This window comes from Manis pentadactyla, chromosome 14 (genome assembly GCF_030020395.1).
Source record: "Manis pentadactyla isolate mManPen7 chromosome 14, mManPen7.hap1, whole genome shotgun sequence".
NCBI classification, from domain to species: domain Eukaryota; kingdom Metazoa; phylum Chordata; class Mammalia; order Pholidota; family Manidae; genus Manis; species Manis pentadactyla.
In genome coordinates this window covers 6,547,587-6,570,398 of record NC_080032.1, presented here as the reverse complement: position 1 = coordinate 6,570,398, position 22,812 = coordinate 6,547,587, and the positions used below count along the sequence as shown (strand labels likewise).

Genomic DNA, 22,812 nt, shown 5'->3' with positions numbered 1-22,812 from the left:
TGGGGCTGTGCTTCCTCTCAGCTCTGCCCCCGCCCCCCGGCCCCAGGTGGAACTGCAGATCCGGCAGCTGGCGTCGGAGCTCCAGGCCCAGCGCCAGCCCATCAGCGCCTGCGTTGCCCGCATCCAGGCCCTGCGGCAGGCTCTGTGCTAGAGCCACACCGCCGTGAGGCCCCAGCCACCTTCAGAATGGAATGCAAAGCTGCACTGAGTTTTATTGTTTTATTTCAAAATGTTGCAATTAAATGAATTACTGTTCAGAAGTCTCCCACTTTTCATACAAAATACTGTGCTACTGATACAGTTGAAAAAGTTCAAATGGCTTCTCCTGCAGGAGAAATTCACAGCATCCCCAGGAAATATGAAACCTGGCCCTGTCCCCATCAGTGTCTCCCCACCGACTATGTACCTGTTGCCAGGGGGGGAAGTTTTCTAGGCAATGGCCCACCCCCCGCCTCAACACACCAAGGCTCTTCTGCCTCCAACACAAGTCCTTGGATCAATAGCAGCAACATTCCCTTATCTTATATAGTTTGCAATCAGGGAGGGGACCGGAGGCTGCCCCTGGCACCAGCGGGGCCCCACGATCTGCCGGCCACACTCCTGACACCGTCCACCTGGGCTCGGGAACTGGACTCACTTCCTGGAAGAGGCCTCGCCAGCTCTGAGAGGTCATTCCTGGGGGCCCGCGAAGCGCCACACCCTTAGATGCCAGCCTCAGAAGGTGTGGGCAGAGCCAGGGTGATGCCTTCGGGCACAAGTGCAAAGAGGAAAGACAGCTTTTCTCAACAAGCAGGATGGGGCAAATTTGGGAATAGAAAGCGGTTGCATTAAAGGCTGTGTGTGCAGCCCGCTCAGGGGACAGCATGGGCCCAGTCAGTGCCAGGAGGCACCTCACCCTGTGCAGGGGAGACAGGGAGTTGGCCATACAGTGATGGAGGAGCAGCAGGAAGGCATAACCACTTGTTTTAGAACAGAAATCAAGACCAACTGACAGCCTGGAGATGCAGGGCCTCCAGTTTATCAACAGGTTTAAAATCTCCAAAAGGGAATTTGAGCTCATCCTGGCCTGTACTTTCTTAAGAGGGGATGAGGTAGGTCGAGGGCATGACAGGACCTCTGACCTTGTCTGCATCTCTGGGTCAGCAAGGACAGAGGTCACCCAGGTCCTGCCTGGTCTGACCCCACAGCCCTGAGACAGTCCCCCCTTCCCCTGGACAGCTGTGGAGGTTCCCCTCAAATAGTCCCTCCCATTTCTGTAGAAATGATCCCTCAGCAGCTGTAGCCAGGAAGTAGGCTCTAGAGGGAGCCCAGGGCCTCCCCAAATCGGATCTTCTGTCCTGCTTTCAGCTTGAAGTTGAAGTCCTTGGGGGCCTCGAAGATGAGCACGATGGTAGAGCCCAGGTTGAACTCGCCCAGGTGCTCGCCCTTGCGCATGGGGACGCCCTCCTTATTGGCGTGCGTCACGAAGCTGAAGTCATTGTAGGAACCCTTACTGTACCGTGGGCTGTTTGTGTGCAGGTCCTGGGGGCCAGGGGGCAGTGGGTGTCAAGTCCTGCTCCCTGGACCTTGAACACACCTCTGCTGTCTGTCTCGACCCAGTGTAGAAAGGGAGGTGGGGACAGTGACTCAGCCCATGGGCTGGGTCTAACTGGGCACAGTCCTCGACCCCAGCTGTGAACTGGGCCCCTGAAGGGCACGGAGAAGTCAGACCTCTCTTCCCCAGGACCCAGCAGGCAAGGGGCAGTCAACCCAACACCAAGAAAGGCCCTGCCCCTCGGCCCCCAATCAGCATGCCCTGCCCAAGCTCAAGAGTCCCCTTCGGTTCTAGGCAGAAGCAAAGGGCAGTCAGTTCCCCCTCCGGACAGGGCATGGGGGGTGGGGAGAGGGCGGGAGCGATGCAGCACAGGAGCTCAGGGCCCAGGCCCTCCCTGGGGCAGCTGCAAGCAGAGCCAGGCCTGGACTTATGGTCCCAACAGATCTGCCTGCACAGGAGATGGGGCAGGTGACCCAAGGGGCCCAGAACTTGGGTGTCAGCAGGATCTGGGCTTCGCTTACCCGGTCAAAGTAGATGCGGATGGAGCCCACATTGGTGGCCCCCACGGCCGTCAGTGAGAAGAAGCCATGTTTCCAGTCCCCGGTCAGGACGACCCGCTCGTTGTGGCAGAAGAGCTCTTTGATCCAGCGGGCCACGCCAGGGTTCACAGACATCAGGGAGCCTGTGGGGCCAGGGACACTGCCACTGCCCACCCAGCAGAGGACCAGCTTCACAGAGCCTGTGTCACCCCCATGTCACTCCTAATGCAGAGGTGCTTGTACCCCAGGCTGCACCCCACTGCCCACTCCCAGAAGGACAAGAAGTCGGCTCCCAGGCTCAGCAGCCCGAATCTGTAGCCTGACACCAAGAAGCCAAGGAGGCCTGTCTGAGGCCCAGGGAGGCAGTTCCCACGCACACGTGGGCCCTGGCCTACCTGGAAAGTGGCGCCGGTGGGCAACAGTCCAGTCAGTGGGGGAGTGGAAGCAGTGGTAGTCCCCAGGCGCCAGGTAGATGACGCAGTGGTAGAGCTCATTCCCTTCCCGGGTGACCAGCTGGTTCCTGAAGGAGCCGCAGGGGGCAGCTACGGGGGCAGACAAGACAGCCCAGCTCTCAGACAACACCTGACGCCCTCAGCACAGAGCCTGCGGCGGACACGGGCTCCAGGGTTCCGGGCCCTCTGGCCAACCCACTCCCGTCCTTGTTCCCCACCTGGTGGGAAGGGCAGGTCCTCCAGGGCGGTGCGCGGGCCCAGGAAGGACTCCAGCGAGTAGGTCAGCCCCTTCACTTGCTCCACCTCGCAGTTCTTCACCTGCCCAAAGTTGAGGATCTTCCCATCTGATGGACTGATCTGGAAGGGCCAGGAGATGCTTGTTTCTGAAGGCGGACAGGCGGGGCCACCTCCTCCCTGGGGGCCTGGCCAGGGAGGAGCACCCACCGGGCCACCCGGGTTGGTGCTGGGACCAGTTCCCAAAGGCAGAGGCAAGAATTGCATCTCTGAAGGGCACAGTGGCAGGCAGGGTGGGGCCTCACCACGCTGTGCAGGCCACAGACAGGCCGGGCCTGCGGCTTCAGCTTGCGCCGGAAGAACTCGCTGAGGTTGCGGTAGTGGTGCAGGTCCTCCACGGCCGCCTCCTTCATGTTCACCCCGAAGGTCCAGATGTACAGGCTGTAGACAGGCCTGCGCAGCCAGTGAGGCAGCTCCACCTGGTTCAGGCGGCCCCAGGCCCGCGACAGCAGGCGTGTCGGCACCGACTTGTACAGAGCCACCTGCAGGCCACAGGCAGGCACAGTGTTGTCACGCTGTGCACCCCCACCCCAGTCACTGACCCCCACTGTGGGCACCCACGATGGCCATATGATGTAGCTGTTTCTCACTAGGAACCAGACTGAGCTTGCCGGGACTCTCACAAACTGAGTCCCGGCCGAGACCATAACACGGTGACTCACAACTTGACTGTTTCAGTTATTTTATGCAGAGAAGGAAAGCGAGCACCCCAGTCGCAGAGGAGACTAGTCGGCAGGCTCGCTTCTTGAAGGAGGTGGGGTGGGGTGGTAAATGGGTCTGATACCCTGAGAGAGAGGCTGGGGCAGAAGGCGGCACGCACATGCCCCGGACCACGAGACAGGAGGGGCCCAGGGAAGTGTTCAGCCCAAAGCGCACCTCCGTGTCCTACAGGAAGCAGGGAGAACCCCCCATAGGAGTGCCAGGACTTGCGCAGCACGTGCCGTATGGGTCCTCCAGGCCAGTGCTCCTGGGCGTCCCGTGACTGGGCCAGTCCGCAGAGCTGTCTGCGCCTGCCCTCCCAGGAGGCAGAGGGGAACCAGCCCCCTGGGGCCTCTTGCACACTCTCAGGGCCAGGCGACCTGGAAGGGGCAGCCTCTTAAACCTCAGGAGCCAGTGCCCTAGTGGGACCTGCCTCTCATCGGCAGCTGCCGCTTGTCTGAGCACAACCTAGACGCCAAGTCCCCAAGGGGCAGAAGTAATTTCATTCCGACTCTAAACCCTGTACGAGGTACCGAGCTGGTGGCTCCATGCAGCAGCCCAGGGCCACTGAGCTCCAATGTCCAGCGCCCGGAACAGTTCCCTCCTTGGGGTCAGCCTGCCCAGAGAGCCCAGGGCGAGGGAGCCTGCCCTCCAGGGGAAGGGCGCAGCCCGGCCCGGGGCGCCTAGGTCTACTAAGGCATCTTCATCCTAAGGGGCCCAGAGAGGCCCCAGCCTGCCTGGACCACCCTCTAGCTTCCAGGAATTATTTTGGATTCCTCTCAAAAGCACTTGTAAGTTCTCTCCTGCTGGAATGCAGGAAATCAGTCATACACCATTTTCTGAATGTCCAGTGTGGGCTCCTTCCAGAAGCAGAGCCCCAAATGGCATGAATGCAGGCAAGGGGAGCACAGCGGACAGGGAGCCCACGTGGCACCGACCAGCCTGGCCTCTCGGCACGACCCTCCAAGAGCTCAGCCCCCACAGCCCTCTCCTCTCATCCGATGACCCCCGCCTCCGCGTCCCGGGCCCCAGCCCCAGGCCTGCCGTGGACTCACCCTGCTCACAGGCCTCCATCCCACCCGGCTGAGCGGTCTGAGGGCGCCGAAGGGCAGGAGGTAGTAGAGCACCGTCAGGGGCCAGGAGCGCAGTCTCAGGGCGGGTCTGGACATGCAGCTCAACTGCCCCAGTCTCCGCCTCAGGGCCAGCTGGGGGAAGTGCAACCTGCGGGGCACATGTCCCCGCACGGCCAGCGTCAGAGCCCAGGGTCCGCGGGCCCCAGGGAGCCCCACCGCGCCCCAAGCAGTGCCGTCCTGCCCACCCGCCCGCCGCAAGCCCACCTCTCTGCGGAGTTCGCAGCCTTGGCCGTGCCCCTCGCCCCAGCCCCACTCTGACCCAGTCAGGGGCGTGGCTGCGTGTGGTCGGCACACTCACTTCCCTGTCTCCCCGCCTGCCCGTCTTCTGAAGACTGGTGGGAATTGGGGGCAGCGGGTGAGGCCCAACTCCTGGCACCTCTCTGACGGAGGGGGTTCTGAAGGTGGGAGGGGCCCTGGCTCTGGGCAAAGCCCCAGGGGACAGACACAGACCCTGCTGGCAGCCCCCAACCTCCAGGGGAGAACTGACAGCAGAAGGGCAGCTGTTACTACCGCCCCGTTCCCTCAGGGCTCCAGGCCTTAGTTCCTCATCTAATAAATTAAAGGACTGGGGCTGACAAAGCTAAAAAGGAAAACACACGCACACATACACACATGGCCACATGCATCGCCCACCCCCAGCAGCTCCTGCTCCGTTGGCACAGTCTTTCTACCGCTAGTCAGGTTCTCCAAAACCAGTAATCCAAGTTAGCGTGAGAACCCCCTGAACCCCCAGGCCACCTCCCAGGTCTGCTGGGGCCACACACCTGAGCAAAGCCCCTTGCTTCAGCAAAGGTGACAGGCCTGTCCCCAAACCCCAGCAGGCCCAACTCAGTACATTCAGCACAGGCCTGGGCTCGCAGGGGTCTCTTAAGCCTTCCCACCAGAACTGTGGCTTCCTGGGGCACAACGGTGAGGCCCACATCCCTCTGCTGCATGCCAAGGCCCTAGAAAATGCTGGGGCCCCAGCGTAGCCATAAGGAGACCACATTACCACCCAGTCTGAGAAGGTCCCCAGGCCTCAGTTTCCATATCTGCAAAAAGCCTGCATTCAACCGGGTGATATAAGGCCCCCATCTGCACCCGTGGGCACTCAGAGAAGCTCTGTCCTCTGCCCTCGGCTGTGGAACAAACCAAGGGACAAAGAGGCATCTCGACCCATACTAAAAGCAGAAAAAATGGAGAACTGCGCTGATGGCTGGGCCCTGCACCAACCCCACAGCTCCTGAGCTGCCTGCCCTCATTCTCTCCCATCCCCCGCACTGTTTTAAAAGGCCAGGAAGGTGGGAGGGGGCCAAGAAACGCTGGACAAACCCCTGCGCCCCAGGGGCTCCCCTCCCGCGCGGAAGGAGGACCAGTCCTGGGGCGCTGCACCCCCTCCCTGAGTGGGCTGGGCTGGGCGAAGGGGCCTGGGAGTGACAGGCCCGCCACCAGGCCCCCGGCCCGCTCGCCTCCCCCCAGTACCTGAAGCGGGCTCCCCGACTCAGGTCCCTGGGTCCGGGCCCCTCCAGCGGCCCCCCGCCGCCACCTCCACGGCGGGGCCGCTGGACGTGAACTCTGACCTTCCGGAGGTCGTGGCGAGGCACAGAGGGGTTAGGACGCTGCGGGCAGCATCTCACCATTTCGTGGCGCGGAGCTCCGGTCCTCGCCGCGCCTCTGACTGACACATGGTGGGCGGCGCCAGGCCCGCTCGCCTTTGTTTCTCCTCCTTCCTCCCTCCCCTACCGGAGGGGCTCCGTCACCGCTCCGCAGGCTCGGCCTCTGCCAGGCTGCCCGGGGGCTGGGGGGCCACTTCCAGGCTCGGTTGCGTCCCGGTAGCTCCCAGGGTACAGGTCAGAGGGTCGGGGCTATTTGCAAAGACAGGCACCGGTCACACACCTGTCTGGGCCTGCGGCACAGGCCCCTGCTCTTGGCCCTCTCTGTCCCCAGGCCTGGCCACCTGCCCACACCGGCACGGAGGGGACCAGGCGCCTCTGGAGCACCAGGGGGAATCTGAGCCTGGCGCTCCTCCCGTCTGTGGCTCAAGCAGCCCCTCCCTTGCCAGGACCTGACCCACTTTCCATTGAGGTAACAAAGCAGCATCTGAGGAATGAGGGGGCGGGAAGGTGAGAAAGGCAATGTGTGGGACCCTGGGCATCTGACCTGCTCCATTCCCCAGCCTTAGGACCCCATTTCTGGCACTAACACCCCCAAAGGCCCCCTCAGAAGATGAGCACTGGGGTGACCTCAGGAAATGGAAACGGGTGTGGAGATGAGAGGCTGTTCCCCGGCCATCTTTGCTTCAGAGCAACCCAGGGGCCAGCGGGCAGCGGCTTGCCTGGCTATCAGGACACACCCGGCCTCCACAAAGCCCTTCAGGCTGCCCGCACAGATAACAGGGACAGAGAACAAACATCCCACAGTTGTTGCTGTCTCAGCTCAGGCCTTATCAGGGCCCTGGGGGGAGGATGCACCACTGGCCTGGCCTCCAACCCCAACTGCAGGCTGCAAAGGGCATAGGCATCTGCTGCCACCTTCAATGAAGAAAAGCAGGTCCCAAGAACTGCTCCTAAGGCAGAGAAGCGACGCAGCCGAGGACCCCGGCACGGCCAACACACTGTGACAGAGCATCAGGCCCCAACCCAGACAAGACTCCACCATGCAAGGGGGAACGTCTGACACCCCAGTGAACCCACCTCAAGCCACAGAGGGGAGAACGCAGCCCTGGCTGCTCCCTGGGGATGGCCTGGGGGAGCTGGGCAAAGGCTGACGACAAGCATGGACATCTGCTCCAGACTGAGGAAATGGTGGGTCCTGACCCCTCCAGCCGCTCCCCAGGACACTGTCCAGGCCGAGTGGCAGCACAGCTCACGGATGGGAGGTGGCCCCCCACCAGACCTCACCCAGCAGCAGATGTATGCACAAGCCTCTAGTCTTCTCCTGCCAGGCCCGGGGCCTCACGGACACCCCTGCTCCTGCCCCAGGCCCTGCTAAGCCTCCTGTTTACTTTTCCTGTCCAGGACAGTCAGGTTGCCTCAACCGTATCAGCGACGCACTGAGCACCCCACCCTGCCTTTCCCTGGCCGGTCAGACCATGGGCCCCACACTGGCCTCCTGCCAGCTCCCCAGGGAAAACAGGCCAGGAGGGGTGGCAGGCAGTTGGGGTTGGGCCTGGCCCCTGGCTCCCAGGTTCTTTCCTGTCTCTAAAAACCCTGGAATGCTGGGACTGAGCATGCAGCCGAGGTTCATGGTGGGGGTCAATGAGGCTCTGTGGAGGGGAGAAGCCCCTGCCGGTTTTCCGCACTGTCCTACCGTGTGCGACAGTGACGGCCGCAGCACGCCCCCAGAAAGGTGCGTTCAGGGGCCCACACGGCCCCAGCCCGGCCCCAAACCTCAGGTCCTCAGAGCAGATTTGTGTGTGTGCCTTTGAACTTCATCCTCCCCCCCAGGGGCCTGCAAACCAGGGGCCTGGCCAGGCCAGACAGCCCCCCAGGGCAGCGCAGCCCCTCACTCCTCCTCCCACAGCTCAAGGGGGACCGCCCAGAAGGGCTGCCCAGAAAGCCTCCAGGAGCCCCTGGCAGGAGGTCCTCACCCCTCGGTGTCTCCAGGCTGCCCCACCTCCTCTGCTGAATCAGGACCGAGACCAGGCTGTCAGGCTCCTTCCAAACCTCCACCTAGGGCCCCGGGGTCCCCAGAGAGCAGACATGAATTCAGTTCTCCCCAGGTAACTGGCTGGGCCCACGGTCCAGCTCAGAGCTGCAGGATGTAGGGCAGAGGGTCCCTGGAGGGCAAGACCCCTTCCTTGGCCAGCAGGGTTCCTGGCCTCCTCATCTCTGAGCCCCGCCTGCCGACTGCACAGCCACAGCCCTTGGAGGTCAGGCCAGGGCTTTCTCCCTCTCTGGCCCCGAGCACCACTGTGGTGGGAGAGAGGGGCGCAGGCCCGGATGAGGTACACGCACAGGAGGACACCCGGAAGCAGGGGAGTACAGACACCTTCCCTCTCTACCAAGAATCTCAAGGACACTCTGTGGAGCCAAGTTCTGGGCTGTGACCAGTCAGACATCAAAGTCATCACACAGTCTAAAGATCTGCCACACGCAACGTGAAAACTCAAGACTGGCTTTGGTGGGGGACAGGGACAATCTGGTCACTGCAGTCCTGGCTGCCCCCCCCCCCAAGCTGGGAAAGGCCTTGTGAGTCATCAGTCTCCTTCGGCCTCAGTTTCCTCATCTGGAAAATGGGAAGGGCCGTCCCTCCCTCATCCCCTCGAGGCCCGGGTCATGACTGCAAGTATGGCCCGAACAACTCGGCTCCAAACCTCATGCCTCACTTCATCCAAGAGCGTGGTGTAGCCCCATCCCCTGGCTCCCAGAGCCTCACCTCCCTTTCCAGACCCACACTCTGGGGGGACAGAAGTTTGCCACCACTGGGAAGATGGAAGCACGGGGTGGGGAGCAGTGTTGAAAGAGCCCAGACCCCAGGGGCAGAGGCCACCCTGCGAGTAGGAAGCAGCGGCCCACAGGACCACGTGGCGGGAGTCACCTGTCAGGACACACTGTCCCGGGGGCTCACACCCAAGTGCCGCCGAGTCCCCACCCCCGCCTCACGGCCCAGGACGAGGGCACCGGCACCCTCAGAGGGATGGAACGTTCCAGCTGAAGTCCGAAGGGACCCGCGACCACGGTGGTGGTGGTGGGGGCGGCCCTGGACGGTCTGAGTCTCCGGCACAGCGGGGAAGGCGGGGCAGGGGTGCCCAGCAAGCTCTCCCTGTGGACAGAGGATCCCCCATGCTCCAGGGCTAGAAGGAGATGGAATTTCAGAAGGAGGGACCCAGGAAAATGGACTCTCCCCTGTGGGCTGGGTGAGCCATCTTGGGGAACCCTGGACAGAAGAGGAAGCAGCCAGAAGGGCCCAGGGGAGGGCGGGTGGGGGCTCGGCAGGGGTCTCCCTCAAGCCTCCGGGGAGGAGAGGAGAGCGACCGTCTCGCACCAGGGGGATGGGGCTCCGCGGAGGGCAGCCTGTCACTCCCTGCCCGCCCCCTCGGGGGTGACATGGAGGCAGTCCCACCACCTCCGGGTGCCCTGGGGACCCACGTCCTCTCCCCCCACCCCTTCCGCAGCCCCGAGGAAACGGGCCCAAAGCTTTCGGGGCAGGAGATGCTGCAGGACGCGGCGGAAGTGAGCTCAGCCGGCCGGGTGACCCGCCACGCGGGGCAGGGGACCGGGCTGGGCGCTCAGAGGCCCGGGCCCTCCAGGGCGGCGCAGGGCGGCTCCGAGAGGCTCCGGCCCGGGCCCCCGGCTTGCTTACCGGCTCAGCGGCAGGTGCTCGGGCCCCGCGGGCTGCCGGCGGCCCTGGACTCCCGGGGAGGCGCCGCAGCGGAAGCCTTGGGGACGGCGGGCGGGCGGGCGGGGCGCGGGCTCCAGCCACTCAGGCCGCCCGGGGCGGAGGAAGGAGGCGACCCGCCGCGCCCCGCCCGCCGCCGCCCCCCATCCCGCCCCCGACGCCGCCGGCCCAGGCGGGAAGCGGGGCGCGGCGCTCCCGGTCACGGGGCTTCCCGTGCCGCCCGGGGGCCTGCTGCCCTCCGCGTGGCCGAGCTCCCTGGGCCGCGGCCTCGCTTCCCCTCCGCGCTCCACACCCACGCCGGCTCGGGGTGCCGCTGACCTCGAGGGCCTGAACTGCGCAGGAAGCCCCCTCCGGCCGCCTTTTCTAGCCCTGAGGCGCGACAGAAGGCGTCTGGGCCCTGCCCCTGCCCTTCCCGTACCCACGGAGGCGCGGGCTGCCCCCGCCCCCCGCCCCACTGCCCCAGGCAGCCGCAGCCCCCACACACCAAGCGCCCTGTGCAGACGGGCCGGGGCAGGGGAGCCCCCGCTTCCCAGTGGGTGAGGAAGCCGGCTGCCCCTCCACCCCAGGGGCCGGTGCCGCGTCAGCACACTACCCCTCGCCCCCAAGCACGCGGGCAACAAGGAGTGGGAGGAACCCGTTTGACACGGTTCAGGCGAGGAGGGGGATCTGACAGGGAACCCTATTCAAGGGAAGAAAGGCGGTGGCACCAGGAGCCTGATCAGCGTCTGTGGACGTCACACCTCACTCAGGGGTTGATGCAAGGCGCTGGTCACTGAACAAGGATATAACCCCAGGTTCTCCTGCCCACAAAGAATTTCCTTCCTAAAGCAGTGTTCAGAAGAGGACGGGGGAGCCTATAGAGCTTTTGAGGACATGGGCAGCTGGGCACGGTGGGTCACGGCGGCCTGGAACCCCCGTCCTTATCTGGACCCAGCCCCAGCAAGAGCACCAGGACAAGCTACAGACCTGGGACGGAGGCGGCAGCAGCAACGGCGGGGGAGAAGATGGGCAGGGTCCCATCTCACGGGCTTCCATAATATTCGACACCCATGATGCCCAGGAGGAACAGGCAGCAGGCTGAGCCGTGCCGAGTTCCTGCCCAGGCTCGGGTTCCACACAGGGCTGGCAAATACCTTCCAAGTGGGCTCCTAGCCGGAGCCGACAGCACGCTCTGCGCCCCACTGAGACTTGAGACCCCGTCTCACCTCAAAGCTCCAAGCAAACATCATGTGAGATGGGATTAAAAGGAGTTAAAGTACAGAGAGATGCTGACACGGATCTCTAGGAACACTAAATTCCAAAACCAAAAAGCCCTGGAAGACCATTCTGACTTCCCCAAAGCCCCCAGTACTTTCGGACCAGGCCTGGCCCAAGCCAGACCAGAGGGGGACAACAAAAGTCTGTGAGTCAAAGTCCAGGTTCTCATTTGCTGAGTGGCTCTGGGGTACCGATGTTCCCTCTGTAAAGTGACCGGCTGGGCTGCACCACATCGATGAGAGCTCCTTTATAACCATTCCAGGCCTCTCTGGCACATTAATGTTAGAAAGCTCATAAATAAACCAGCCTGTGGGTCTGCCCTGAGAATAGCCCTCCTTGCCTTCTAACATGACCTCCACGTATGTTTCATGTGGGAAATGCAAATGCCTTCTGGATTCCAGATTTCTGGGAAACACAAAAAACCCTTTGGTAAATTTACTTTCCCATCCTCAGTGAGGTCCCTTCTGGCTATGCTGTGTCTTTCATTTCCAGTCTTCCCACCTTGTTTGGAGGCCCCTGGGTGGGGGTGCCATCTAGCGCCACTGTGGTGCTCTGCAGGCCCAGGCCACTTGGCCATCAGCACCTGAGATAGGCCTCCCCATCAGTGAACCCACTGTAACTTCATACCGAGTGGATTTCATGCTCAAATGTACCAGGGGACAGAAGGTAGCAGTGGGACAGGGGGCAGGTGCATGTTGCTAATTGGGGACCAGGCCCCTGATGGTGTCTCAGAGCTGGCATGAGAAGCCACGGACAGATCATCAGCCCCAGAGAACCCTGAGCAAGGAGCAGAAACAAGTGTGAAATGCCCTTAGGCGATGTCTTCATCTGAAAGCTTCTCCCGACCTACCAAATTCCCACTGTGTTCCCGAGTATGTCTTAGTCCCACCGGTTCGCATGATTTCTCTGATGCCACTGGCCGATGCAGAGCACCTGAGCAGCTCCTGGCAGGCACCGGGCCGGGACGGGTGGCCGAGCATGGCAAAAAGAGCAACAAAGTACTCTGAGCCCAGCAGAAAGCTCCCTGAAGGCGTCTGAGTCGGCCGCCCTGGCCTCCTCCCAGCCCCAGCACTCGGCTTTGTCTATTCTCTGCAATATCCTCTGCAGTTCCACAGACTGGCTGCTCAAAACAAGGGAGGCACGTCCTAGGTGGTGCATGCACAGAGCTGTCCCTGGGCTGGACAAGGCAGGGGAGGCACAAAGGCTGGAGGAGGGCGTTGGCTGCCAGGCCACACTCCGACACAGCCTGAGCCACCGGGGGAGTGGCTGCCACAGTTCCTGACAGGTGCCAAGAAGGAGGAGCCCTGAGGCCTCAGAGATGTTCTCCTGCCCTAGAAAGAGCCCAAGATTCTCAGAGGACAGAGCTGGACTGTAAGTAAACTGCACCTGAGCAGGTGGGGGGAGGGGGCATCCACTTCCCTGCCAACTTGACTATTTGCCCATTTTAACAGCCACAACTGTTTTCTCAATGCCTATTAGGTTAAGAGTAAAATAGTCCTTACTGAATCTCTACTCCCTGCCAGCTCAGGACCAGGAATTCACACATACATTATCCTCATTTAACTGTATGAGGGAGTTTATGGCAGCCTGTTTGTAGATGAAGACCAACAAGAATTATAGCAAGTTTAAAAATATGCAGAATGTGTTCAATACTGTCAAGGGTCAAGGACACCGTAGCATCGAGGAGCATGAGGAGTGCAGGCTGACAGGGCTCTGGGGGCGGGGGGTGGGCAGGAATGAGGACACAGTGACATGGGAGAACGGACAGGCTGATATGTCTTTATTCCTTTTCGTGAACTGGAATGGTGCACAAGACATTTTTTTAAATTCTGAGGCTAGAAATAAGGAAGTGGGCTAATGCAGGGAGTGAGCACAGACACAAGCCAAGGTGCTCTGATGAAAGGCCCGTCCGTCTATACTCGTGCTCCCAAACACCCCAGACACTGCCACAAGCCCTGATGGCCAGGCCAACATGAAAACGAAACTGCATGCTCACTGTGCTTAGGGGGGTATTGAAATATTTAGGGGTGAGACTTAATGTCTGCAATGTGCCTTCAAGTCGTTCAGAGAAAAATAAAATACATATACATGGTGATGGAGCAGATATGACAAAACATATATTCAATCAAGGGGTGTGTATGTGGGTAACTATTCTGTCAACTTTTCTACTGTTAAAAAGTGTTCACAATAAGAGGATTGGAAGATTGCTTTAAACCACAGAAAAGCTTCTAAATTTTATTACTGCAGAGAAAACCCCAAGACCACCTGCCTCATGCAGAGCCTCTCCTGCCCTGAGGTGGGGCAGGACAAGCTGGGCCTGCTCCGAGGGCGCCGGGCACCCACTGCTGCTGCCTCACATGTGGGAACTCAGGACCCAACCACTCACTTCCTGTCTGCTCAGTCGGGGAGTACTCGGCCCCTGGGGGCCCAGCTCTGGGCTGGGGAAGGCCAGCTGTCTCCGCAGCTCTGCAGCCACAGGCCCTCCCATCTCCATGCGGTCACTTCTGAGACCTGAAGGAGGAGCACACGTGGACTCCTCTTCCCCACAAGGCCCACCACTCCCACCAGGCCAGCTTTTCACTACATGCACCTCTGCCCTCGAGACCACCAGTCAAGGAAGAAAGGACACTTCAGAAACTTTGAGTCGCCATGCTGTGCATCCATGCAATCCTCCCCCCACACACACCTGGCATCCGGTGTCACCTGGTAACTCTAGGTTCACAGATGCACACACTTTTCAACCCTCTCATTAAGGAGCTTTTTTTTCCCCTTTTTGACTTAGGGAGCAAAAGGGCAAGATGCCTGCCATATAAACGAAGAGCACACGACGGCCCCAGGCACACCGGCTGCCTTCTGTGCTCTCCGTGCTGTTTGCTCAAAGCCAGCTCTCCACACAGGCCCCTGTGTCCACCGCCCTCCTCCCCAGGCCAAATGCCCATCCTGGGCAATGCAAAGGAACAGGCACTTGGACCAAGAGTCAGAGCTTTACGGGAGCCCTGCTCTAAGGCAGGTGTCCTCGTGCTCTGACAAGGGCTGCAGGCCTTGTTTTGGGGGAGCATGGATTCCTGGCTCCCTGCCACCTGGTCTGAATGTTACTTACAAATACCTGAGCCAATATAAACAGAGAATACACATGTGAAAATCTTTGGAGTGGACTCACATTTAAAGAAAGGCAAACTGCAGACCATATTAAGGTGCCAGTGTCTTGACGCTCCCTGTTTCCTCCCCAGCTCTCAGGAAGAAGCTGCCCCACCCCTCCATGTGCTCAGTCAGAAGTCACAAGTCAATAGTTCTCCATTCTCTCCTCCGCCCCTACCCAATCCCGGAGGGCACCCCGTCCACTCGCCCGGCCAAGACACGCTCAGAATCGAGTCTCTTCCCTATACTTCCACCACTCCCCCACTGACCCAAGCTACCACCTTCTCCTGCTGGGAGACAGAACCTCCCTACAGGCCCTGTGCCTCCCCGCCAGCTCCCCTACATCCACCTCCACAGCAGCCCCAGCCAGAACGTCCCGATCAGAGCCCAAATGACTCAGCCCTCACTCAGAGGACAGGCCCAGCAAGACGGTGTCCCCCAGCCTTCCTACCTCTCTGCCCTCTCTACCTGGGTTCTTTGCTGCTCCTCAAACCTCTGCCCCAGCCACTCTCCCCTCAGATGCCCCCAACTCGGCCCTGCACCCCTGCAGTCTCTCTCCCATGTCAGTGAGGGAGGCCCTCCTTCCCTGACACCTCAGTCCCAGCCTGGCTCTACACCAGCCCAGCACACCTGTGCCCTTCACCTGTTTAAGTTTTCTCCATGGCACTTCAACCACTTGACACATCCATGTGTCATTTGTTTATCTGTCTCACCCACTAATAAGGGAAACTCTCTGCTGACAGGAACCCTGGTTCTACTCACTATCAGATCCCCAGCCTCTCAACAGGGCCTGGCATATAGAAGGAGCTCAAAGACTTGAATGAATGGGTGAATTCAAGAAGAAAGGAATCATGTTCTTCCATGACACCTTTTGCTACTATTCAGTGTCGTTCACATACTCAACAATATACCAACTACAAATGGGTACAAAAGTTTCAGAAGCCAACACCAAAAACTGCATAGGTGTCCATACCCTTCAGAGAGCAACTCTACACCTAGTAGTTCACCCTGAGGAAAAGGCCCATGTGCAAAGATGTGATCCACAAAATTATTCACAATGGCAAGAACCAGCAGTGCACCAGACCAGGCTGTGGTCATTGAGCCACTTAAAATGCTTTCATGCAGTCTTGCAAATCATCATATATAGCAATACATATAAGGTTAAAAAAAAAAAAAGAAAGACACAAAACAGGCATATCCATTAAAAATAGAGACAAAGACAGTAAATGCATGAAAAACAAAGCCCACAATTACGCTATCACAGTCATTTAGTGAGTAGGGGTGGGAATCATGACTGTCTGCCCTGTTTTCCAACATTACCATCATAGTATTCTATCATCTCTGTCATTTAAAAGATTTCCACGACAGTGCCTTGAATGTTCTTATTCAATGGGAAAAGGACAGTCTTTTCAATGGACAGTGCTAGGAAAACTGGATAGCCACATGCCAAAGAATAAGTTGGACCTTTATACCATATAAAAACTTAGAGGACCAAAGACCTAACCAGAAGACCTAAACTATAAAACTCATAGAAGAAAACATGACACTGAATTTGACAATGATTTCTCAGATGTGATACTAAAAACACAGGTAATAATGGTAAAAATAGATAGATTGGACTTTATTAGCAACTTCTGTGCATTAAGAGATATTATTGAGTGAAGACAATCAATAGAATGGGAGAAAACATTTGCAAATACATTTATCTGATAAGAGTCTAGCATAACTCCTACAGCTCAGATACAAAAAAAGCAAACCACCCAAATTAAAAATGGGCAAAGGACGTGAATAGACATTTCTCCAAAGAAGATACAAAAATAACCAATAGGCATGTGAAAAAACGCTCAACATCACTAAACATTAGGGAATGCAAATCACAACAGAGAGATGACTACTTCAAACCTACTAGGAAAGTTATTATAAAAAATAAGTGTTAGTGAGAATGTGGAGAAACTGGAATCCTCGTGCATTGCTAGTGGGAGTATAAAGCAGTACAGCCACTTGGAAAAATTTGGCAGCTCCTCAAAAAGTTAAACATAGAATGACCATATTGGCCAGCAATTCTACTCCTAGATACATACCCAAAAGAACTGAAAGCCACAAGTCAGATACTTACACACCAATGTTCATATCAGCATTATTCATAATAGCAGAAGTGGAAACAACTCAGTATCTTTCAACAGATGAACGGATAAATATGGTCTAGCCATACAATGGATTATTATGCTGCCTTAAAAAGGAATGAAACTCTAATACATGCTGTAATATGGATGAATCTGAAAAATATTATGCTAAGTAAAATAAGCTAAACACAAAAGAACAAATGTTGTATGATTCCACTTACATGAAGTACATAGAAGAGGCAAATTCATAAAGAAGTACAGCAATGGTTACTAGGGGCCATGGGAGAAAAGACTAGGAAGTGTTGTTTAATGGGTTCAAACTTTCTGTTTGAGATGGTAAAAAAGTTCTAGAAATGGATAGTGGTAACGCTTTTAAGATACTGTGAATGTACTTACTGCCACTGAATTATAGACTTCAAAGTGGTTAAAATGGTAAATTTTACATTCTGTATGTGCTATGGACTACACTGTGTCCCCCCCACCCAAGTTCATATGATGAAGCCCTGACCCCCCATGTGATGGTATCTGGAGATGGGGTTGCTGGGTGATAATTAGATTTACATGAGGTCATGAGGGTGGAGCCTTCACAATGGGATTAGTGCCCTTGTAGGAAGAGACTCTCTCTGCCATGTCAGGACACAGTCTACAAGCCGGGAAGAGGGCTCTCATCAGAATCTGACCATGCTGCCACCCTGATCTCGGACTTCCCAGCCTCCAACTGTGAGAAAACAAATGGCTGTTATTTACACCACCCAAGTATATGGTATTTTGTTACAGCAGGCTGAGCAAAGACAGTATCTTTTACCAAGAGTAAAAAGAAAGAAAAAGAACAGAGAGAGAGGAGTACCCCTAGGACTCTGGGTAAGTACACATCACCAAAATACTTTGGAATGCTTTCTGTGAGGAGAGGAAGAGAGGGTGCCATTAATTGGAACAGACACCAAAGTGATCTGGGAGAAGGTGATGAGAAGGGACAGACCGGGAGACCAAAGTTACCTCCTTAACACGAACCCAGTTGTGATAGAAAGGGACTTATAACAAGACACCCATTTCACCTTTACGGCTTTGAAGTAATTTCAGGAACTGAGGACAAAAGACAAAATATTGCAACAAAACATGCTTCTATTGCTTTATCACACAGGTAATTCCAGTGGTCCAATGTGTGCCTTCATGGACTAACATGAAGACACACACACACACACACACACACACACACACATGGTAGAGGTGATGAAGACCGACAGTGGGCAACAGAGGCAAGGTGAGGAAGGGTCCCCAGGCCGCTCTCCTCTAGCCGCACTCCCCAGGGATTACACGCACTCCCCAGGGATTACAGGTTCTCAGTGTCATGTTAGCATGACCTCTGAACTCTCCTGCCCTCCCAGTGGGCAAAGCAACATCACCAGCAACACATGAAGGACTTCCTGGAGGCCTGCAGGGTGTGACGTTGGCCTGCCTGAACTCAAAGTACAGGAGAAGGGCAGCTGGCATCTTAACTGCAACACGGGCAGAGGAGCCTACACAGGTGGAGACATTTATAAGTAGTTATTTCCAGTATGGAAGTGTGGTATTGTACTTTCTAAAAACATGTATTTGGTCATTCCAATGACCAAAATATATTTTTCATATATGTTTGGTCTCAGTCCTAGCTGACAGCTTCCAAAACACTTGGAACTTCCTGAGTGATAACAGCAGTGGAAGCCTTTTTTGTTATATTTGGTCTGTTGTCCGTAGTCCCTGAAATCACGTTAGAGCCATAAAGGTGAAATGAGTGTCTTGTAGTATTTATAAGTCCCTTTCCAACATGACTAGATTTGTGTTAATGAAGTGACTTTTGAAAAGCACCTAAGGTTGGGGAACAAACCCTGAATAGAGGGTTGGAACTTTCAGTCCCACCCCCTGACCTCTGGGGAGGGGAAAGGGGCTGGACATCTAATCAAGCAGCAATGGCCAATGGTTTAATCAATCATGTTTATGTCATGAAGCCTTCATTAAAAACCCCAAGGGAGAGGGTTCAGAGAGCTTCCAGGCTGGGGAAACAGACAGCTTCCATATGACACATGCTGGGGCCCAAACTCCACCAGGACAGAAGCTCCTCTTTTTGGTACCTCACCCACTGTATATCTTCATCCGGCTGTTGATTCACATCCTTTGTAAAAAACTGGTAATCTAGTAAGTAAAATGTTTCTCTGAGGCCTATGAGCTCTAGCAAATTAATTGATCTCAAGAAGTGGGTCATGGGAACCTCCGATTTATAGCCATCTAGTCATATGTTAGATGCACCTGCACTTGTGATTGGTGTGTGAAGTTGGGGAAGGGATTGTGGCCTTGCAGACTAAGCAAGACCTCCTATAACCCAAGGAGGGGATCATTGGAACCTCCAATCTATAACAAATCAGTTAAAAGCTCAGGTGACAAGTTGGACTTTCTATTGGCATCTGAAGTGGGGAGGGCAGTCTTGTGGGACTTGAGCCCTTAACCTGTGGAATGTGATAATATCTCCCAGCAGACAGTGTCAGGATTGGTTGTAGAGAAACACCCCGATCCCCAACACACACACTGGAATTGGTCTGAAGCCTTTAATAATAATAAAGACCCCCATCAAGCATCCCTGCTAAAATGAGTCCTGCTTGTTTGTAACAAAACCCAAATGACTGTGCACCAATAAAGAGCTAGGTTCTCTAAGGCAGAGAACCAGAAAGGAGGGAGCTGTGCGGAGAACTCCACAAATCTACAGAGGGGTTCCCCTGAGTCTCTTGCTGACTACTAAGCCGTGCATATCACGAGGCTCACAAGCAATCAGAGGGCTGAAGCCAAACAATTCCCGGAGCTCACACAGGACCAGGGCACATCTGCGTTTCAGCCAGCCACTGAATGCTCAGGGCATTTAGGAGACACCTGAGAAGGGCCACGCCCTAAGATAGTAGCAAGACTAAATCAGTCCAGAGCAAAGGCTACTATAAATTTATCCTAACAGAGGTTCAAAACAAGCCTAAAAAGATCAAAGTGATCCCCAAATAAGTTAACTACCTGCTAGAATAAAATCTAACACTGTTTGATGGAAAATAACAAAATCCATCATTCAACAAAGTAAAACTCACAATGTACTGCACTGAATCAAAATCACTAGATGTGTGAAGAAGCAAGAATACATAACCAGCAAGGGGGGAAAAACTCAGTCAATAGAAAAAGACCCAGATGACAGAAGATGACAAAGTTAGAACTTTGAGATAGTTACATAAATAAGCAAAATATGTTCAAGGAATTAAAGAAAAAAAATGCATATAAGAAGAGAAATGGAGAACATAAAACACCCAAAACCTCTAAAATGAAAAATAGAGTATCTACAATGAAAACTTCTGCCAAAAAGTACTAGAATAAGTAAATTAAGCAAGATCACAGAAGCTCTCATATATTGCTAAGGAGAATACAAAATGGTACTACTTTCAAAACAGTCTGGTAGTTTCTTATTAAGTTAAATATATATTTACCTATGACCAAATAATTATACTTTTAGGCATTCAGAGACAAATGAAAACAAATGTCCACACAGACTTATATACAAATATTCATATAGACTTTATATATAACAGTCAAAAGTTGCCAACAACCTAAATGTCTACCAACAGATAAAGGATTAAAAATAACTTGTAGTATATCCACCCGATGAAATACCACTCTACAATAAAAGGAGCAAAGTCCCAATATATGCAGTAACATGGATGGATCTTAACATTATGCTCAGTGAAATAAACCACATATAACAGAGTACATTCCATTTACATAAAATTTCTTAAAAGAGACATCTAATTCAGTGACAAAAAGCAGATCAGGGATTGCCTGGAACCATGGAGGATACTGACTACAAAAGAACACATATTTCTACCATGAGTCTGGCAGTGATTACACAGGTGTACACATGTATGAAAACCCAATGAACTGACACACAGACCAATGGAACAGAATAGAGAGCCCAGAAATAAACCCATGTTTATGTGGTCAATTAATCTACAACAGAGGAGGCAAGAATATACAATACGGAAAAGATAGCCTTGTTCATAATGGTGTTGGGAAAAATGGACAGCTATATGCAAAAGAATAAACTGGACACTTTCTAACATCATATATAAAAATAAACTCAAAATGGACTAAAGACCTAAATATAAGACCTGAAACCACAACACTCCTAAAAAACATTGGCAGTAAACTCTTAGACATTGGTCTTAGCAATATTTTCAGACAAGGGCAACAGAAGCAAAAAAATAAACAAGTGGGACTACCTCAAACTAAGCTTTTGCATAGCAAAGGAAAACATTAACAAAATGAAAAAGCCACCTACTAAATGGGAGAAGATATTTGCAAATGATACATCCAGTAAGGGGTTAATATCTAAAATATATAAAGAATTCATACAACTCAACACCAAAATCACAAATAATCCAATTAAAAAACAGGCAGAGGAACTAAATAGACATTTTTCCAAAGAAGACATACAGATAGCCAATAGACACTTGGGAAGATGCTCAAGATCACTCACTAATCATCAGGAAAATGCAAATCAAAACCATAATGAGACATCACTTCATTATGAGATACCTCAAGATATGACAAGTGCCAGCTAGGATGCCAAGAAAATGCAACGCCCATGCACTCTGGTGGGAATGTAAATCGGAGCAGCCACTATGGAAAACAGTATGGAGGTTCCTCAAAAACTTAAAAAAACAGAAATACCATACATGCAGCAATTCCACTTCTGGGTATTTATCCAAAGAAAATGAAAACACTAATTCAAAAAGATATTTGCACTGTGTTCACTGCAGCATTATTTACAATAGTCAAGATATGGAAGGAAATATCCATCAATAGATGAATAGATAAACAAAATGTGATACATATATTCAATGGAATATTACTCAGCCATAAAAACGAGACCTTGTCATTTTCAGCAACATGGAATTAACCTAAAAGGTATCATTAGGTATGATCTAAATAAATCAGAGACAGACAAATACCAGATGATTGCACTAACATGTGGAATCTAAAAAAGTAAAACGAACAAACAAAACATAAATGGACACATAAGTACAGAGAACAAACTGGTGGTTGCCAGAGGGGAGACAGGTAAGAAGGGCAAAGAGAGAGGAAAACAGGTGAAGGGGAGTAAGAGATAAACACTTTTAGTAATAAAATAAGTCGCAGGGATGAAAGATACAGCATAGGGAATACAGTCAATAATACTGTAATAACTTTGTATGGTGACAGATGGAGACTAGACTTATCATGGTGTTCATTTTATAATATACCTCAATGTCAAATCACTGTTGTACACCTGAAGCTAATATAATATTGTATGTCAACTATAATTCAATTAGAAAATGAATTGTATGTTTAAAAAGGGCGTTTTATTGTATGTAAATAATACCTCAGTGAAGCTGACTTTAAAAAGTCATAGCATTATTTACGATGGCCAAGACATGGAAACAACCTAAGAGTCCAGTGGTGGTGGAATGGACAAAGAAGTTGCAGTGTGTGTGGTACATACATGTACAAACAAGGACATATTGTTTGTTCAGTCATAAAAAATGAGGATATCCTAGCATCTGTAACAAAATTGATAGACTTTGAAGGCATTATGCTAAGTGTAGTAAGCCAGGTGCAAAAAAGACAAATACTGCATGATCTCTCTTGTATGTGGAATCTAAAAATAAGGAATTAAAAGGGAAAACTAAATCCATAGAAAAAGGGATCAGACTCTGGAGGGTAGGAGGTGGAGGAAATGGAAAAGACGGTCCAAAGGTACAAACTTCCAGTCCGAAGCCAGCTGGTCCCAGGGAGGCAATGCCACCATGGTGGCAGGAGCCCACACTGCTCCGTGGTGCACAGGAAGGCTTAAGAAAACCTGAAGAATTCTCATCACAGGAGACATTTTTTTTCTTTTTCCCTCTCTCTTCCTTTTCTGTTATCTCTGAGGGGATGGTGACTAGTTGAACCTACTGTCATAATCGTTCATTTTACCATATACGTAAATCAAACCATCATGCTGTACACCTTATTCAGTAATGCATGTCAATTATTTCTCAATAAAACTGGAAAAAAATTAAATCACATATAAATAACAATAAATCTAAGTAGGGAGAGACTTTCTGGAAAGATACACAAGAAAAGTTAAAAATGCTTGCTTGCTGGTGAAGGGGGGAGTCTCGTAAACATAATATTCCTCATGTAATTGTAGATTAATGATACTAAAAAAAAAATGCCTGCTTGCTTCTGGAGAGTGAGAATGGAATTAGTAGATGGGGAGGAGAGTAGAAGACTCATTTTAAT

At 53.6% G+C, this 22,812-nt stretch overlaps 2 protein-coding genes across 7 annotated transcripts in view; one reads left to right on the top strand and one right to left on the bottom strand.

Annotated features, from left to right (window-relative positions):
* SFI1 (SFI1 centrin binding protein) overlaps window positions 1-260 on the top strand; it is a 67,137-nt gene extending 66,877 nt beyond the window's left edge. Inside the window, 1 exon segment of the mRNA XM_057491633.1 lies at window positions 47-260. Coding sequence (XP_057347616.1) covers window positions 47-151 — 105 coding nt within the window. The 3' untranslated portion in view covers window positions 152-260.
* Window positions 206-22,812, bottom strand: part of PISD (phosphatidylserine decarboxylase) — a 37,714-nt gene continuing 15,107 nt past the window's right edge. The window contains exons 1-8 of one of the 6 annotated variants that reach the window (XM_057491653.1): window positions 9,935-10,081; window positions 6,113-6,495; window positions 4,574-4,739; window positions 3,065-3,301; window positions 2,744-2,882; window positions 2,469-2,615; window positions 2,056-2,216; window positions 206-1,521 (exon numbers count right to left, since the gene is read on the bottom strand). In XM_057491653.1, coding sequence (XP_057347636.1) covers window positions 1,297-1,521; window positions 2,056-2,216; window positions 2,469-2,615; window positions 2,744-2,882; window positions 3,065-3,301; window positions 4,574-4,739; window positions 6,113-6,270 — 1,233 coding nt within the window. In that variant the 5' untranslated portion in view covers window positions 6,271-6,495; window positions 9,935-10,081 and the 3' untranslated portion in view covers window positions 206-1,296. Of the gene's footprint in view, window positions 1,522-2,055; window positions 2,217-2,468; window positions 2,616-2,743; window positions 2,883-3,064; window positions 3,302-4,573; window positions 4,740-6,112; window positions 6,496-9,169; window positions 9,496-9,934; window positions 10,082-22,812 lie in introns of those variants that run through there. The other 5 variants (XM_057491657.1, XM_057491654.1, XM_057491655.1 and 2 more) reach the window with 5 other exon arrangements.